Source organism: Sinohyriopsis cumingii, chromosome 5, assembly GCF_028554795.1.
Source record: "Sinohyriopsis cumingii isolate HCF-2022 chromosome 5, ASM2855479v2, whole genome shotgun sequence".
NCBI lineage: Eukaryota > Metazoa > Mollusca > Bivalvia > Unionida > Unionidae > Sinohyriopsis > Sinohyriopsis cumingii.
The window spans coordinates 117,013,602-117,034,826 of NC_142965.1; the positions used below are offsets into that span (position 1 = coordinate 117,013,602).

Below are 21,225 nucleotides of genomic sequence, written 5' to 3' on the forward strand. Positions count from 1 at the left end.
ATCGACAATGGGAAGAAATAGTTTCGTTACATAATAATGTACACTTCATTAAGAATAAGTTTTAATGTGCAGTTTTTGAGCAATAGATAAAGCAAATAGTATGACGCGTAATAGGATCAGTGGGGTCATCTCAAAGTGTCACTGATTGAAAGTTTCCGTTTTAACACCTCTCTGTATCTCTCATAAAATAATAAAAGGATGAACCCTTTATCTGTTTATTTCTATGGTACACAAACATAACCATCCCAAATTCACACACATTGCAAGATTAATATCAATATGTGAAGCTTTTCATGAGTTATATCGTTAATAGTTAAGACAGATGGAGTAATAATAATAATAATAATAATAATAATAAACTATCTTTAACGAGGATAACGCATTTGGTCATGGCTGACCCATCTGCCATGTGGTCCCCAGTTTTTGTAATAAAATAATAAAAATAGAAGACCATGCACATAACAATGTATCGTCGCACACTCATTCGTACATATTTGACATGAATGACTATGTGTGACTATACTGGGAAACATACAAATATATATCATTCGAGACATAGACGGACAAAGTAAATACTATATAATGCCAACTTAATGACATGATATTGTGAACGAAAATGTTTTAATGTTTATGTTGAAATCTCTCTCTCTCTCTCTCTCTCGTAAAATGAAAGGATGAACCCTTTGTCTGTTTATTTGCATGGTATTCATCTCCAAATCACATAGCGCAAGTTTATGTTAATAAATGAAGCTTTAGATGAGTTCTATCATGAATAGGACAGATGGACCTACAGACTTACACATTTTTTATTTGCACTTCAAATACTTAAATTATTTCGATTTCTGTTGAAATATTAACCAGCCATTTGAAACCACTAGTGACCATCCCCATCATCATATTCCAAAGTTTCGAGTCTGTGTCTTTAATGTTGTATGAGATACACCACGTTAATTTCAATTAACGATAACTTTATTCATTATATTTGAATCCATAACCACTCCACCATTATTGACTTAAAATAGTTCGATTTGAATTTGCTGCAATCATCGACAGGAAATTGTGGCACACTCTAGGTTCTACAGCATTAATAATCCAGCGTTTGTATAATGGATTTTAGGCGCCCCTCGTTCTCTCATATCAATTCGCTTTAAGCTCGTTTCCGTTAAGGCTGGAAGCGTCCGAAAGCGTCTAGCTCCAGTGTATCTTCTGTCATGTCTTCTGTTTCTATTTTCTCCATCTTCTTGATTAAAATAATCCCGTATGTACAGGCAGATTTTCCACAAAACATGTTTCTTCAATTGGGATGGACGTCTTCGATCTTAGTGTTTACATGGAATCATGAGTTTCAGCGGTAACCACCGAAATTGATAAAATATGTAAACATTATTCCTTTGCACTATTTACAGAATCCAAAACTAACCTCGCCGTTTTTTAAATCTGGAAGTTTGACTTTGATTATCTATGCCGGTCCGAATGTTTGACGGTGTACTTTATGAAGCAGAAAGTTGTGTTTTTACAACAAGGACAAAACTCCTTTTGAGTTTCATGGAATTTGTTTTTTAATTATTATTATGCAGTAGTACTCCTTTAAGATAGGTAATACTCCTTTAAGAGAGGTAGTACTCCTTTAAGATAGGTAATACTCCTTTAAGATAGGTAGTACTCCTTTAAGATAGGTAATACTCCTTTAAGATAGGTAGTACTCCTTTAAGATAGGTAGTACTCCTTTAAGATAGGTAGTACTCCTTTAAGATGGGTATTATGATCAGTATTAGTAGAGTGTCTCAACGACAAAAGTTTACATTGGAAAGTGACCAATGAAATATTGTTCTCAGCCAGCGCTCGGCAGTGTATCGGGTGTCATTAAGACCACTCAACAAGTCAAACCTAAGAATTACTATATGAATCTGGGCCTTATATACTTTTGATAATTTAATATGATGCTAGTTACTAGTCTACTTAGCGTTTTTACTTGAAGAAATTTTAACAGTACAGATTAGAGAGGGATTTTTGTTTGCATGGTCCTTAGACCTTCACTGGAACTAACAGCTGAGCCACAACTGCCAGAACGGCGAATCTCAACCCTCTTTATAGGCTTTGGGATCATACTATGGAAATTCGACAACAGCCTTCACGAATATTACCAAAAATGGAAGTAATCGGGACAAATTACTTACATGAGCGCCTTCTAGTGGGAAACCAAATGGTCAATACACACAATAGTAAAAATGGCGCCCATTTCAAATGGCATGAAGACCATACGTTTCACAATGAATTGCAGGCAGAATAACAATAGAACGTGAACACTTTCATGACAACGATCAGGAAAAAAAATATAAAATTACATGAGCATTAATTAACCTTAGAGAAAATTACATATTTTGTACTCTTTAAGGGGAGGTAAATGAAGATAGTTTACTAGATCATGTACGCACTGGGCATCAAAGATATTTCTCTGGGCGATGAATATTTGAACAGCGCATTCATGTATTATATAATAATGCTAAAATAGAATTTCTTGTATAGAAAATTCATCTTTCAGAAACTGTTACAAACAGTTGATAGTCTTAGCATTGGAAACAGACGTACACAATCAAGATACGTGATTAACTACAGACTGGACCAGTCTTTCAGCAGTTACATAAAAATCCAGTGGGGTTTTGGATATATCTTTAAAAATTCATGCAAATTATACATTTGTTTTTATATGTTTATACACTTTATATTAGGGCTGTTCCTGTGAAATATACATGTGACACATGGAATTCACCATTAATATCGTTTGTGTCTGTTTGAGAGAGATTAGGATTTTTAACGTAGCTTTAACAAGTTTTCAGTCAGATCGCTACGATCTCTGCGTTGTGTCAGTTTAAAGTGATGTCTAGCACAGGGGCATCATGCCGCATACATGTAGCATGATGTCCCATCCAGTCACTTTATCCGGATACCGGACCGACCAGTCCTAACACTAACCTCTTAATGCTGAGCGCCTAGCGAGGCTGCTGTTAGTACCATTTTTTAAGTCGTTGGTGTGACTTGGCCGGGGTTGGAACCCGCGACATACGGAGGATGATCCAACCACTAGGCCACCGATGCGGTGCTTGTAGTATAGACTAGACACACATATATGCATTTAGCATTTTGTTATTGTTTTCATACGAACTATGAGTATTCTGAGTACCGTACCCTTTTTTTTAAAGTGCATTCTCTCGGTACCATGTATGTTTAAATGGAATAGATATTACTGTATGTTATGCTAACTGTGTTGAATTTCTTGTATCTGTATTGTTGATGATTTTAGTGTGAGTTTTTTTTTTAAAAAAAGTTGCCAGTGAATTAGAACCTGGTGATTTATTCATTCTCACACAGCATGGGTACGATTCGTGTTAAGGACGAAATATACCTCTTTAACCCTATTTGATAATATCTGTGTCTTCCTATACATACATACATATATACAGACATACATACAACTGTATCTGGGTATTATATCTCATGCAGATGATCGTTCATTCGTTCATAATTATGTTCCGTTAGCTCAATTTCATGTGTGGATTTTCTTTCAAGAGATTTTCCTGCCAGTTCTAAAATGGAGTCACATACTTTATCCCAGTCTGGTTTCAGTGAACAGCCATTCGCATCTTGTATCCAGCGTGCCCTCACAAACTGATTAAAATGTTTCTGCAGAACTTTGGGTAATTTCTTTGGTTCAACGTCCTCTCGAAACATCAACACAGTTGGCTTCCTATCTAACTGGGCTACTATCGTCTCGTATTCACAATAATTGCTCTCGCAAAATGCATTTGATATGATGAACATCGTCACACTTGAAGCTTCAATGCATTTTATGATTTCTTCAATAATAAACCTTCCCAATTCAAATTCCTGGTCACCGATACATACTAAATTTTCTCCATTTGGTAAACGCTTCTGTAAATGGTGGCGCAATTCATCGGTCACATACTGGGAAACAAAATTATCATCTTTACTACAAAAGGACAAAAAAAGAAGATATTTATTAGGCGGATTGGCTACTCTATATTTATTGATGAGACGTTGAATTCTTTCAATTTTTCGTCGGTGGCGACATATGTATATACTTAAACAAATCGTTAGTCCCAGTATCCCAAGGCAAGCCAATGAGGTACAAACGGCCATAATAATTATCTTCATTTTTTCACATTGATATTCAGATTCTTTTAATGTGTTTGTGTCTATCAAAACTACCTCATTGTTTAAGGAACATGTATATTCGTCTCTTTTTGTAATCATTACGTCTGTCGTGACAAACCAGCGCACGAAGTCCACTGTTTCACAGGAACACATTAACTCGTTGTCCGTGAATTGAACACTGAAAACTGTGCTGTTTTCTCCGACTTTTGAACTCGATAGGCTCACAAAACTTGACCGTGCGATATTATCAAAGAAAGCAATGGCATTTTTGCTTACGTCCAAGAGCTCGAGATGCTGAAGATGTTTTATTTCAAAGAAAATTCCGTGAAGCTTGTTATTTGCTAAAATAAGTGTTTTCAGTTTTCTATTATTTTGGAATACATGTCGAGGAATATTTGACAGACCATTGGCTGACAGGTCCAGCCAATCAAGAAGAACGTTCTTCTGGAATAATGTTTCAAATTCAGGATATTTTTCCATAAATGAAAGTCTGTTCGAAGACAAATCGGCCCATACGAGCTCGGATAAATGTCCGGTAATATTTGCTCCTAAATACATGAGACCGTTATTTGATAAATCCACCTCTTGATACGTTAGAAAATTTGGACTGAAACTTCTATTCAGCCAAACAAAGTTGTTATCGCTAAGCTCCAGTCTTTTACGTATTTCACGCTGACATCTTACTGGGGCGAGAGTTTCGCCATTCAGTCTGGCCTCAAATTCGTTAGGGTCTAAAATGGCATTTAGTTTCAATTGATTGGCCCGTACGAAGGGAAAATGGCAATTGAAATAAGATAGAACCAGGTTTAAACCAACGGATGTCCTTATCCATGGAATACGTGCATAACTAATGTCAAATATTTCCAAGTTTGGAAAAAGATAATCATTCCACGGCGCTATAACATTCCCAAAACTAAATGCATGGGACATATTGATTACTTGAATTGTATCTCCAAGGGTGTTAGAGAATGATGTGACGTCTAGATCTGTGTAAAAGGCACGAGTTAAATCAAGATACCTCAACGGTTTGTCTGCTAGGGACTTAAAAAATGCATCATCAATGCTCTCCCCTGGGTTGTCTCTGTTTAGGCCCACTAGAATTAACTCCTGGAGGTTCTGTAATGAATTTGGAATGGACAGAGCTTCTCTCAGATGAGTAAAACTGATGAAACCGTTTCCAGACATATTTAAGAGACTTAAAGTTTGCAAATCACTAAAGGCCAAAGGACTTAAACTATTCAAGTAGGTGAAGTGGATGTGAAGACGTGAAAGTCCAGTGAGATTACTGAAAGCGTTTGCCTCGATTTTCTCTATGTCTGTACTACTGCTTAAACTTAGTTCTTTTACACTGGCCCATGATGTTGAATTGAAATCTTGTTGAATGATGGTAGATTTGTTTATGATATTTGCAACTTCTACAAAATGTGTGTTGGATGGTAGGCTTTGTGGAATGAATGTAGGGCATACAACTTCGTAGTGGACATTCTCACTACTGCATCTGCAGCTTAACGGGCATGCTTCAGACGTCGTAAGAGCATGGGGCAAAAAGGATACTCCGAACATAAATACAACCAGCAGTATTGTTTTCAAGCAGGAATCCATCTGAAAGAAGAAGTGTACATCTTTTAGATTTATTGAAAGTGTACAAATGAGAGAACTGGAGCCTTTATAAGATTTTAATTAGTGCAAAGTTGAATCTGCTCTACCACAGCTTCTGTGTTGGCACAATTGATAATTTAAATCACACACACAGACACATACACGCGCGCGCGCACACACACACACATGCATTAACACGGCACTCATAATCATCGGCATTATTTTCAACTGGTCACAGAACTCATGCACACACACAAAAACACACATACACACACAGATACCTATAATACGCACTCATAATCTTCATTATTGTCAGCATCTTCTCCTTCACACACATACGTGTGTGTGTGTGTGTGTGTGTGTGTGTGTGTGTGTGTGTGTGTGTGTCATTGCACATTAAGTGAATATCTGGTTTTAAGTTCCGAGTTCAGCGGCACATCCAAAAATGAATGGTTCTAGTGTACGGCGGCAACTAGAATAATGTGCCTACTCAGCAACACACCAAGGCGAATGAGCCTCTTCTCCAGAAACACTGACCGTTTATCCAACACGACCTCTAGAAGTTAAGAGAATAGCTACAAACAGAATAAGTAATTACGACGTTGTGGCAGAGTAATATATATAAGCAGCAGAGGAGGCGAACAGACCAATAGTCGAAAAACGTCCAAATGTCGAAAATAAGCCTTCCTACAAATGATCGAAAATAAAGAAAAGCGCCGACAGATTTAAAAAAGCGTCGACACTTTACTGAGAGTCTCTATGGAATTTGTTTAATTAATATTACTCCATTGTCGTTGGTGATTTTTTCTAGTTTATTATGCTCGTTGTTTCCGCAATATACGTCTTCATGGTCATGCCTCCTCTGCTGCTATATTAATTAAATCATTATGTTATAATAAAATGGTACATCCGGAATCTTATACTGCAAGAATAGCACGAGAACGATTAGAAGCAATCAAAAAATTTCTTCCTGTCAGAGACTCATTTAGAAAAAACTTGCAAGCGCAGCAACAATCACAAGTTGAGTACGAAGAAGACACTAAAAAACTATTTAAACCCGTCACTACAGCTACTGAAAAAGCTTCAGCGGCTGTTGAAAAAAACTATATGGGGAGATATTGCGGAGGAAGATGAGAAGAGGAAAAAGGGTATTTTTCCAGTATTAGAACAAACTGCAGCGCAGACTGAAAAAATAGCAAGAAGAACCAAACAAACAAAAAAGATTTTACGAGATCTTTCAACGGATATAGCTGCAGCTCAACCTCCACCCGTTGGTGAAGATACTGGAAAACTTCGTACTGAAGTCTCCGACGTGAGAAAAGAACTTGCATCTGAACCCAAACCAGTAGAAGAAAACGTAGAATTGATTGCAAAATTTAACGAAGGGTTTGTCGAAGATATTAGAAATACTAAAAAAAGAGAAAAAATTATCGAAATAATGTTATTTGGTATATTTAATAAATCTAATATTTTAAAACCCAGTCGTAAAAAAGTGAGTAATGATGATCTTATTAGATGGATATATCGCATATATAGAAACACAAAACAAGCTAGAGGTCCAGAATACAAAAGTATTAATGAAGAAGTAAAAAGACTTTATAGAGAGAGACTGGAACAACTAGAACAAGAACAACTCTCCCAGCAGGAACCTTCATATCAACTTCCTCCACCGCAGCAGGAATTTTTATATCAAATTTCTCCATCGCAGCAAGAACCTTCATATCAGCTTCCTCCACCCTTACAACGTAAAATAATTCCTGCGCCGGTAATGACATTTACACCGACAGATTCACCACGTGGATTTCGAAGTGATTCACCTGACACACACCCGGTCACCACTGAATCATTTTATCCGGTAATGCAACCACCAGTATTTAAAACACCTCAAGATGGACCTAAAAAAGGTTCTGGTTTATGTCCTGACAATATTCTCAATGACGTGTCACGGTTAGAAGTTCTCACAGGGGGAAAACGTGCCGGAAATAACTCACCAGAAATAACCAATGAAGCAGCTGATATTTGTCAGCGATTATTTCGCGGCGGCATCATGGATATCAGTATTTACCGGGAACTTATTGATGAGCTCGTTGATGATTAGTCACCGCGATTAGATAAATGGTAAATAAAATAGGATGATAGTACACAATAATCATCGTAAATCCGTATCGGTCAGAGCGGTAAACTCACGATTACCAATCTATAGAGTTATTTACGGAGATGGACTTGGTGATGTTATTCAGGGATTATTTACAAGGTTAGCCCCAAAAGCAGCGCCTATTGCAAAACAATTATCGATGAAAGCTATTGATATTGTTCGTGAAAAAGATCCTGGTGCAATTGTCAATGTTGCTGGTAGGGCGCTCTCGGCGATCAAATATAGATTAGCATGATTAATAAGACGAAAACGACAACCAGTAAAATTGACAAGTACTGATATTATGCCCGCAGATGTCAGTAAAATAATAAATCAAGCTGCAAATCAAAAACTAGCAGCGTTAGCAGATCGGGGACTCGATGAATCGGGAAATAATATCTCAAGTTTGATATCAGGAAGTGGAACTTCACGAAGTGGAACTTCACGAACGCGGTAATCAACGTGTTAGACGAAAATAATTACAATAAAATGTTCAAGCGCGTATCCGACACAGCATTTGACATAGAAGCACCTGTCCTTAAAGATGAATCGGTACGTGATTTTCAGTTTTATTCTTGTGACGCATGAACACCAGATCAACGTGGAAGAATTGAACTACAAGTTCATGACACAAGTAGATACTTTTTACCCGCTGAGGCTTTTACTGAGGTAGAAGGTACAATTATAAAAACGGATAATACTAATTGCGGAAATGAAGTAAAAGTTGGTTTTGTCAACAACGGGATCATGGCATTATTTGGTAGCGCCACGTATATGATTGATGGAAAAAATATTGAATCGATTGAGAATGATGTCGACGTTGCTACAACAATAATAGGATTAAGGAGATATTCTGATGATTATACAAGATCAGCAGGTCCCACAATGATGTTTGCGAAAGATAATTCTAATAACCCTGAAAGCGATCCGTATAATATAAGACAACCAAGAAACAATGCCAATACCACTGATGTTGATATGTGGCCGGTTGTTCATGGTCCTAATGAACATTTCAACTTGGGATTTGCAACGCATAGAACTATGTTGATAGGAGACAATAGAAGTTTTTCATGTACAATTCCACTATCGCATATTTTTGGACTTTGTAGGAATATTAAAAAGGTTATATTTGGAGCTAGACACACGGTTGTTCTTGTAAGAAAGGGTGATGATAACGGTGCTCTGTGGAGACCCGCTGCTGATGCTGGTAAAGTAGTATTATCGAAACTTTCACTGTGGATGCCGGTAATAACTCCAACGGTCGCAGAAGAACAAAAATTGATTTCTTTCATGGACACAGGTGGTAAATCCTTGTTGTCAGGGTTAACAACAAGCACGGATAGTATGCAAACTAACGTTAACGGTCAGTTTACATGGCATATAGCATCACAACAAGGTGTTTCTGCACCACGGCATATTTTTATTGAGTTTCAGAACACTAATCGATTAGGCTCACAAGTTCACTCTCATATGATATTTGATAAACTAGGTATCACAAATATTTCCTTACGGATAAACGGACAACAAGAACCAACAGAGAATATACAACTAAATTATGAACAAAATAGTATAGGACGTGTATATATCATCGATTGATGTCATTCATGGGACGTGATCAAAATGTAGATACTGGGTTGCAAATATCACAGCATGATTTCAGAATTTTGTATCCGATTTATTATTTTTCACTGGAGCATCTTGATCTATCAACACAATCTGTCGTTGATATACATCTTAAAGCAATGTTAAATACAGGTGGTATTGATTACAGAGCAATCGCGGTTATACTCAGCGATAAAGCCATGTTACTTAAAGGTGGTAGTGGTCGAATGAGAGTCGTTGATGCACCAGTGGAAAATCTTTAATCATTATTTGGAGCGTGGCAAGTATTAACATAAAATGCCATATCATCACGATAGGGTCAGTCTGACTCATGGTCAGATTAAAAACCTTCAATCAAATTCAGCAAAGAACTGCGGAATGAAAATATCACTAAAGCGAGTTCAGATCACGGGTGGTCAGAATAAACTATCATTATGAGAACGCCAGCTTAAACATTTCAACGGCGCAAAACAATCAAAAACAGGCGTCAAACTTAATCTCTCTGCGGGTGCGATTAAGGACATAGTTAAAACCGGTGGTATTTTTCCACTTCTCGCGGCTATTCCAGCGTTAATAACTGCTGCCACTCCAGCCGTAGCAAAAGCAGCCGCATTTGGTGCTGTTGGAACCGCTGCTGGAATGGCTCTAAAGAAAGCAACAGGAAAGTGGTACAAAAAAAAGGGACGCGGCCTAAGATTACCGGGATCTCGTTGGGGAAGAAGTCTGAGGCTTCCAGGAATCACTTTGTTAGATGCTCCAGCATCAAATTTTGATTTACTTGATGCTGCTAAACGATTAAAAATAAAAAACTTCAGAGGAGCTTTTATGCGAGATAATTACCGAAACAACCGAACAAACTCGAAACAGGTATTATTGATCTTGACTCGAATTCAGGACCCGGTACTCATTGGGTATCATACGCGGTTGATCCACGCGGAATCGTTTATTTTGATTCATGCGGGTTAGCTCCACCTGTTGAATTTATCAAGTATGTTGCACCACTTCAAACGCAAGTTTGGTATTCAACGCTACCCACACAAATGATGACAGATCCGCCAATATGTGGCCGTGAAGTAATTAATGTACTTAACGCTATATCAAAATCATCCAAACCACCACATAAAGTCGTGCATGATTATACAAGCAACCAATTCGTTTTAAACAGATCTTAAAATATAATGGTTGATATTTACGGAAGAAGATCTTCTTTACGCGTTAAGAAAAAGTCCGATGACATTGATCTGTCAAAGTATGCGACTAAAGATGAACTCGCTGATATTATGAACCTCGCTGGAGTTGACCCAGATGAGGTTGTTATTTTTCAGGATCGACATGGTAAACTAAAAACCAGCAATATCAAATGGAATGATATAATTCGACGAGTACTTGGTGCAGTTATGGATGACATCCCTGTGTTTACTGACAGCGGCAGAATCAGGGATTCAAGTATATCGTTTACAACCATCAGAGATCAAATTACAGCAAGTGTTGCTAATCGCGTGAAAAATACCGGTGACACAATGACGGGAGAACTCAGCATGAACGGAACAAAGATAGTAGTGTTAAGAGATCCAACATCCGACGAAGATGCCGCAACAAAAAAGTACGTTGACGTCAACTACAACACCGTAGATGATAAATTATCCACGTTGTGGGCCGAGTATGACGTTCACACAAACTCGTTCACAAATCTTCGCAGAAACTTTAGAAAGATTGATGAAACCGCAGAGGAATTTTTTGGTAATCCGTTGGTCGTTGACATAAAACTCGTTGATATCAAGACGAACATCGACACGATCAAACAAACACAGCAAAACATCGTAGCGGGGATTCCTGAGATCGTTAATAAAACCAGTCTGATTAAAATTCTCGGCGGGGTTACTCCCGGGCATATTACCAACATCGTATACACAGTATCATCGGGATTTGCAACATGGTCGCAGCAAAATAAAACTATCAAATATACCGCAACAGTCAATGGCGTGTACAGGTTGTCTGTGTTCAGTGCTGCAAAATTTGAAATATTTACAACGTATCCATGGCGCCATTCAACTGATAAGTTTTCCGGGGTTGTATCTGTTGTATTAAATAGCGGAAACGAAGAAATATTTATTCTGGAAGCAGCTGATAAAAAATTAACCGCAACATCTTACTGGTGTTGTTTGGAATTTGTAGCTGAAATACCTCAATTGGTTACTGCATAAAATATAATGAGTACCTCAATCGACGTTGCATCGCAACATTACAGGTACAATCAAGCGCGTGAATGGCAGGCAGCATTGAAAGATCGAGTCGAACAATACACAGTCAAAGTAAAGAAATATCGACGACGACTAGTTATCGTTGATGTGATCGTTTATTCAGTATCCGCTGTTGTTGCTGGAACCGGTGTGATATTATCAGCGGTAATAACGATGGCACCAGTAGCTGTAACTATTTGTATTTCAGTATCAACAACAATTGCAGGTGTGCTCAATATCATTGCAAAAAAAAAATATGCACTTGCACGAATGAAAAATTATCCGATTACATGATAAGATTACATACAGCGACGGTCGCATACTCGAAGTTATCCTCGTTGTTATCAGCGAGTCTCAGTGATGGAATTATATTTGACTTTGAGTTTTCAGAGATGTTTAAAATATACAACTGCGCTGGTATTAAAGGTACGAATATTAATAATGACGGAATTACTCCAGCAGATCGTGACGAACACAACCCCACACAAGACCACGATGATCTCGGTAAGCTCGACTAATCCTGAATTTAACATCAATTTTCCAACTGCGATTTGCGCGAATGAAATTGCACTAGCGCAATTACGAGTATACCATAGTTGGCCAAATATCAGATGGAAATCATTTAATGGTACACAAGCAAATAATTCACTTGTATTTGCTAATAAAAACAAACCAGATGGAACACCTGATTGGGTCGTTGTTGGAATACCAACTGGTAGTTATGAGATCGAACAAATCAATGAGGAATTGGCTCGTAGAATAAAATCAATAACAGGAAAAGAATCAAAAATATCGATTAACGTTCATGAGCCGACGCTATCTTCTGCGGTTGAGATAAACTCGCCTGAGTATGCCGTTGATATTTATCAGTCCACGATAAGATCCGTACTAGGTTGGCCGGATGTTCCCCCAGTGCATGAAGGACCACCAGAACCAAAATTAATTGAATTTCTCACGGACAAAACAAAGTTTATAACAACTCCAGAATACCGAAATTTGTATCCATGGACTGGTAGGAATACTTGTATTATTCATGATGGAAAATCATATCCTATGGTACCGTTTTCTATCATTGATCTTGATATAAAAACTTCAACTAATATTGTTTATGAAAGAGATTTCAGATCATCAGCTAATAGAATTAAAACTGAATACACAACTACATTAACGACATTAGCATATTTATTTAAAAACTGTATCCTGGAGTATCCCAATATCAATCTAAAACATCAGATCATTGCAACGATACAACATTTAAATCAAATTATGTTAGATCTTATTACGCTAATCAGACTATTATTGAAGTAATAAATGCTAATAATTATATAGATACATGAAGAAAAAGTATCAAACAAGCATATATTGATCAATATAAAATAACTGAAGCAGATTTATTAAATTTTACACTACCAGGACTTGAAACCGGCGAATTGATAAGATCACTCAATGATCTTATCGCGAAAAACTTTCCTGAAATACTAGATGTGTGGAGAAAAATAGCCCCACTAGCAACTGTTCTTAGATATAATAATGATTCATACGGCGGCGGCAGGCATGTATCTCCGGGAATCGTTAATATAACTTCAACGATCGCGGTTAATCTAGTTTGTGATGTGATCGATGGTAGTTATCAAATAGATCTCGGAAAATCAAATCGGGCTCAACAAGGATACATTTTATACACGTTCCCACCACAAGTTCCCCCTGGGGATTTGATCGTGCAAGAACCAATTAATCCTGTTTATCTGCGGTGTCATAATAATATGTTAACACGAATAAATTTTAAACTAACTGACCCCCTTGGACACTTAATTGATATGCGTGGGGAACAACTACTTGTAAATCTGTATGTAAGGTCTTAAAGACTTTTATCGTAAAATCTCTGATCGTAGATTTTTCAGAATAATGTATTTTATCAGAAATATCTTAAATTGATATGGTGATTGGTACTCAAAATCATACAAATCAATCAGTTTGTTAATTTTGACTAGCAAATAGGTACTCAAAATCGTGTATATCAATCAATTTTGTAATCCTGACATGTAGTTAGGTATTCAAAATTAACAAAATCGATTAGTTTTGCAAAAAATACTATAAAAAATAGTATATATTTATTCTGAAATATTTTATTTTATCAGAAATATTTTATTTTTTCTGAAAATTTGATCATTTTACATAGTTTTGAGTACCAACTAGCCCATCAAAATTACGAAATTGATTGGTTTGCATGATTCTGAGTACCAACTGGCCCATCAAAATTACGAAATTGATTCGTTTCCATGATTCTGCGTACCAACTAGCCCATCAAAATTACGAAAAAATAAAATATTTCAGAATAAATATAAAATATTTCAATAAATATATAATATTTCAATAAATATATAATATTTCAGAATAAATATATAATATTTCAGAATATATAATATTTCAGAATAAATATATAATATTTCAGAATAAATATAAAATATTTCAATAAATATATAATATTTCAGAATATATAATATTTGAGAATAAATATAATATTTCAGAATATATAATATTTCAGAATATATAATATTTCAGAATAGCTATAATATTTCAGAATATATAATATTTCAGAATAAATATAATATTTCAGAATAAATACATAATATTTCAGAATATATAATATTTCAAAATAAATATATAATATTTCAGAATAAATATAATATTTCAGAATAAATAAAATATTTCAGAATATATAATATTTCAGAATAAATAAAATACTTCAGAATATATAATATTTCAGAATAAATATAATATTACACGTGTTCGGTCGTTTCACCAACCAAGTTACTTTGGATCGTTTCACCAGTAACGAGGTTACTCGCTAACATGATCTTTCTTAATTGTCTTATACGAGTACTAATCGTTTTTTTTTTTGTTTTTTTTGCCTCGTATTCGTGGGATAACAGCGATCAAATGTTTTCTACTGCGACAGAGAGAGGAACGAAGTCCTTGACCTGATCATCTTGTACAGTAGCTAGTGACCGGAACATCGCCGCCTGAATTCGTTTTATGAACTTGTATTCAGACGACAGTGTAAAACCACCATCATTTTTACGTTCTTGTAAGATTTCAAAATCAGAAATAATCTTTTCAGGATTCAATTCATCAGATATATTAATACTGTCTTTTTCTAATTTTTTAATAACAATAATTACATCATTGATATTTTCATAGTTCATTATTTAGTATATATATATATATATATATATATATATATATATATATATATATATATATATATATATATATATATATATATATATATATATATATATATATATATATATATATATATATATATATATATATAAATCAAGTTTTTAACAATGAAACAACCGCAAATAGGTGTGTTTAGTGAATGACGACACGGGGGTATTCTCTCAACAGATTTTTACACACACACTCTCAACCAGTGCCCAGTAATTTTCCATTGAGATTAAAATGGAGTAATAACCAGTGTCAGTAATTTTCCATTGACTTTAGAATGGATAGTAACCAGTGCCAGTAATTTTCCATTGACCTTGAAATTGATAGTATCAGTGCCAGTAATTTTCCATTGACTTTAGTTTGGAGTAATAACCAGTGTCAGTAATTTTCCATTGAGGTTGAAATGGAGCAATAACCGGTGCCAGTAATTATCCATTGACTTTAGAATGGATAGTAATCAGTGCCAGTAATTTTCCATTGACTTTAGAATGAAGCAATATGGACGATGCTGAGTTAGATATCGGATATTCATCCGGTCTTGGTTTGAAATATTATATATTCTGAAATATTATATATTTATTGAAATATTATATATTTATTCTGAAATACTATACATTTATTCTGAAATATTTTATTTATTCTGAAATATTATATATTCTGAAATATTATATATTCATTCTGAAATATTACATATTTATTCTGAAATATTATATATTTATTCTGAAATATTATATATTTATTCTAAAATATTATTCATTTATTCTGAAATATTATATATTTATTTTGAAATCTTAAATTTTCTGAAATATTATATATTTATTTTGAAATATTATATATTTATTGAAATATTATATATTTATTTTGAAACATTATATATTTATTGAAATAATATATATTTATTGAAATATTATATATTTATTCTGAAATATTATATATTTATTTTGAAATATTATATATTTATTTTGAAATATTATATATTTATTGAAATATTATATACTTATTTTGAAATATCATATATTTATTTTGAAATATTATATATTTATTCTGAAATATTATATATTTATTCTGAAATATTATATATTTATTTTGAAATATTATATATTTATTTTGAAATATTATATTTTTATTGAAATATTATATATTTATTGAAATATGTATATATTTATTGAAATATTATTTAATTATTTTGAAATATTATATATTTATTGAAATATTATATATTTATTCTGAAATATTATATATTTATTTTGAAATATTACATTTTCTGAAATATTATATATTTATTCTGAAATATTTTATTTAGACCACGGTGTCACGGAAAGTATAAAAGTCACAAATATTTTGTCAGTCGTGAGATTCGATCGCCGGGCCTCGAGTTCAGTAATTCTACACGCTAATCTCCCTTTCGCATAATCAAAAAATAAGTAGGATAAAAGTGAGGATTTCTGCCAAAAAGGATAAATAATTAAATAAATGGTTAATAAATATAATCTAGGTAGTGATGATAGTTTATCTCATTAACAATATTGGAAGGTGATCTTCTGTTTATATTTCTTGGAAAAAGTGGATCTGGTTATATTTTCCGCGACAAATTGTACTGAAGGCGGATTAATATTAAAATATTTCGCAGCTAAATTCGTTGATTGAAATATAATTTCTTCGCCAGTTTCTATGTTTGTAAATTTTACCGCCCTCCTTCCGGTTGTTTTACATCTCCCAATATTACCACGTGTATTATTCTCGCTCTGTGTAACAGCTCGAAGATTGGATAAATTATTATTTGAGGATTCCCGTCAATATGATCGATCACAAGACCGTCTTTGATCAACCCCTTGTGACATTCATACACAAATCGATGACAGAGATAAGGTTTCTTCCCAACAGTAAACAATATATAACCATGATTATTAATATAACCAACTGGTACTTTTTTCTGACAATTTCTGATCAGGCCATTAATATTTGATTCGTAGTTTGTTATTATAGGATGCTTTATAAACTCGTGGTTCATATTTTGCTCCATTATACAATAATATCATTTGTTTAAATCATAATTTGTCTGAAAACTTAGTTAGATAATCCTCCACGGATTTTATGGCGTTGTCGTTGACTCTGTCAGGGTCATTAATTTTTTTATCATAATATCTTTCAAGCTCTCTGTATCGTTTACCACCACAACACGCACACAACTGCGTTTTTCCTCGTACTCCAGCACCACATCGCAGGCATGGTATTGGTCCTAAGCTTCCACGGTGAACGTTTTGCAAGTGTTGTCCGCAGAATTCTCTTTTACAGGATTTACTACAACGAGTTAATGATCCGATCATCAACCATTTGCATTGAGACATTGTATATATAATATTTTTTATTTAAATACTTGTCTGAAATATAATATGGATGAGTTTGAGAGATTATCCAAAATCAAGCCTTGGAAAACAAGTAAATTCAACCTCGACAGGATATCTCCTGACGTGCGATACGAGATCTGGTTGATCGGAAAAATAAAGGTTTGATCGGAAAAATTCACGACGCCAAGAAAGAATTTCACGCAGATGGTGTATCTCATGTCTGGTCAACGTTCAAGATTATTCGCAGTGACATAGTCAAGGCCAAAGGTATCATCGATGCTACGATGAATGACAAAAGAGCAGCAGCTATTATTGAGCAGCTCGATGATAGAAGTTATCTTTTCAGAATAAAATTTGTCATATTTGCAGAAACAGATAACTGGATTATCCGTGACAAATATGATCCCGTCCACGGTAATAAAAAAACTGTCATACTAAGTAAAAATTCCAAACCAGGTCTATTGACCGGTATTGACAAACCGTATTATGAGCGAGCGTATCCTGCAACAGCAGTTGTTTATGGAATCTGTGTGATAAATGAAAAACCTAGCGTTGATAAACTAGCGCCGATGAAATTTTAAAAAATAAACTGTGTAGCCGAGCGAGTAATAGAGCATTTTATAAACGTGGCCCGTGGAAACGGTTTAACAGATAAAAGACGTAAAATATTAAATGAGTGGGGCGAAACGGTTAAAGATACCGGGGCGTCTATCAAAGATGTCACTGAGTTAGGAAAACAATTAAAATTCCCAATAACCGTAGCGACGATAACAGGAGAAATATTATATGAATCCAAGTGTAAATCAAAAGGAACTTCGACCGAAATGATTGATCATAACGCACACGCGTGGACTAGCGCAGTAACAATATTTCCACGAAATCGAACTGTTAAATTTTATGATGATAACATGTTTGATTTTATTAACAAAATAAATAAAAACGATCCTGTGTCAGTGTGGTTATTTAAAAGCTCAGATGATGAAAAATATGATCAATCTGTGCGACCCAACGGTCAAATATATCGTAAAGAATCCCTTCATGAGGAAATGAAAAATCTTGCTCAGAAATATTCAGAACATATTGATGAGTTGTTCAGCAACTGTTTTACTGTTCCATCTGTTGCAGCTCATGTTGCTAGAGAAAAAAAACTTGTGGAAACCAACCAGAAATGAATTTCTTTCGGATATACAATCAAGCTGTGTCGAGTATGGCCACGGCGGATTGTGGAATACCAAATATAATTACAACGATATGATATCTGTTGATATGGTTGCGTGTTATCCAGGAAGTTTTCTCGGATACGGAGATGGTTCTAACTATTTTGCAAGATTCGGTCATCCAACACATGAAATGACGCGAGTATCGATAAATGGACCATTGCCAGATTTTGATCTAACTGGATTTGCTTGTGTTGAATCATTCGAGTTTGCTATGGATCTTCATATGATATGCTATGTTTGGTTTGGTAGACATTTCTCAGAAAAACGCTGGGCACCAATAGTTTTATTACGATATATCCTCGATTGTGCGATATTGGTATCGTTGGTGGTTAGTGAGCCAATTATATCATATAAGAAACAAACCGAGGTTTGCTTACCACCGAGGGAAAATATCAGTCTCGATGAGGTCATTAAGGAATTTAGAGAAAAATGTCCTGATGCTTTCAAGGATGATATCATCAAAGAAGCTCCTAGAATCCTCGAGATTAAACTCAATAATAGCGATAAAACAGCAAAGGATCTTGGAAGAAAAATAATAGGAAAGTTTACTCAAGGTGGAGAATATGATCATAAAGATCGTCATGCACGATTAATACTGGATGATACCGAATACGATTTTATAGTTGCTGATGCAGCAGCGAGAAATATATTTATAAACCGCAAGGATGTTTATTTATCAAATGAAACACGATTAGATACGATTGTAAGCTATATGGATGGAGAATCGCCTCAGTATACGCATTTAAGATCATCGATGTTGGCCTACGTGAGCATAAACTTGCTATCTATGATAAATAAATTCCCTGATACCGCAGTTAGGGTTGCAACGGATTTGTTCTATATTGATAAGAAATATGCAACGTTGTTGGATGATTTTACGGACGATGATGCACCGTGGGGTTCATGGAGAATAAAGAAAGAAAATATACTTGATTATTCAGAATCAGCAGATGTTACGATCAAAGATGATTATTATAAAAACCAGCGATCAAATATATCATCGACAACTTCGTTGTTACCATCGGTATATGATCCAATAGCTAGATATAAAACGATATACATAAACGGAGCGGGTGGCTCTGGTAAAACCACTCGAGCGATCGAACTATTTCAAAAATCAGATATGATCGTGCTGACACCTACACACAGACTCGCGCGAGAAATGAAGCAACGAGGAGGGCAATCGTGTACTTATCACAGCTTCTTCCGATGGAAGGGTGATACATGGACTTCTTTAAGGATGGGCGAGAAATACATTCCAAGGATCATCATTTGGGATGAAATATGCACTGTGTCGTTGGAAACATTAAAAACATTTCTAGACTGGTTATTAACAAGAAATACTGCCGTGATAATGTGCGGCGATCACAGTCAACCACCACCGTTTGTTGGACCATCTCCACATGGATGGCTAAAGAACTTTGTTGATTATTACGAAGAAATTAATGATGATCATAGAGCACTTGATGTAACGTTGAAACAGTTTAAAAAATTAATCAGACTACAACCGAATAAAATTCAATGTGAAGTAATGCGTGGAATAATTTCAGAAACACCCATGAACGACTTTCTACAAACATGGCGACCAAATGATCTGATAGTTGCAAGAAGAAAGGTAGTTCGTGATAAACTTCAACGGGAATTGTTTCAGTTACAACGAGAAAAGTTTCCGACGCTGCCAGTTCCGTTATGTTATCGACCAGCTGGTACACGGCGGCAGAATATTGATGTTGATATACCAGGACAGTTGTTGTTGTTGTAGTTGTAGGGTTTAACGCCATTTTTCAGCACACGATAGGCTATACATGGCGGCCAGTATTAATGGTGGAGGAAGAACCCGGGAAAACCCTGGAGAGACCCACCGACCCACGAGAAGCTACTGGCAAGCTTTCTCACATACCCATATTGGCTGAATCCGAGACTCGAACCCATGCAGACAGAGGTGAGATGGCTGTGATCCTTAACGGACAGTGCTTTAGACCACTCGGCCACTCGGGGCCCCTATACCAGGACAGGGGAAACAGAATCTTGTGTTGAATGATATTGTCGCAGTTGATGTTGATGTTGTTGAAGATGCTCTACGTGCTGATAAATCCCCGTGGACACGTGGATACGCGATGACGATTCATTCATCTCAGGGATTAACTATTACTGATACAGTTGTTTGGATCGTTGATGATCACATCGAATGGTCGAACTTAGTTTATCTTGCAGTGTCTCGAGTTAGAAAAATATCTCAATTGAGACGATTCGTCTTGGACTCGTCAGTGATCAACGATGATATTGACGAATGTCAAAGTGATATAATAAGAAAAAATTAGCTGGTTATAAACAATCTAATAAAAAAAAATAATCGAGAATTTGATCTAGACACTGACGTTGTCATTGCGCTGAAACAACAGCATAATAATCATTGTGCAAGCTGTAATTGTATAATGTTATGGCGGTATCTGAAAAACGATCCAAGACAATTTACCGTAGACAGAAAAAATAACAATTTTGGTCATGCACGAGAAAATACCATGTTGACCTGTCTTGAGTGCAATCGACGTAACGGAGCTAGTTAAGTGATCGCGGTGGTATTTGTGTATCCTCGGGAATTACTTGTAATTGTTCGCGTACAAATCCACGTTGAGGAGCAGTTGAATCTAATCGGTAGATTGCGGGTCTACCTG

The 21,225-nt window shown here is 35.4% G+C and overlaps 1 protein-coding gene across 4 annotated transcripts in view; it reads right to left on the bottom strand.

Annotated features, from left to right (window-relative positions):
- Positions 1 to 201: 201 nt before the first annotated feature.
- Positions 202 to 21,225, bottom strand: part of LOC149800048 (toll-like receptor 2) — a 45,388-nt gene continuing 24,364 nt past the window's right edge. For all 4 annotated transcript variants that reach the window (XM_089959587.1, XM_089959584.1, XM_089959586.1 and 1 more), the window contains exon 2: positions 202 to 5,775. In XM_089959587.1, coding sequence (XP_089815713.1) covers positions 3,487 to 5,775 — 2,289 coding nt within the window. In that variant the 3' untranslated portion in view covers positions 202 to 3,486. The remainder of the gene's footprint in view (positions 5,776 to 21,225) is intronic.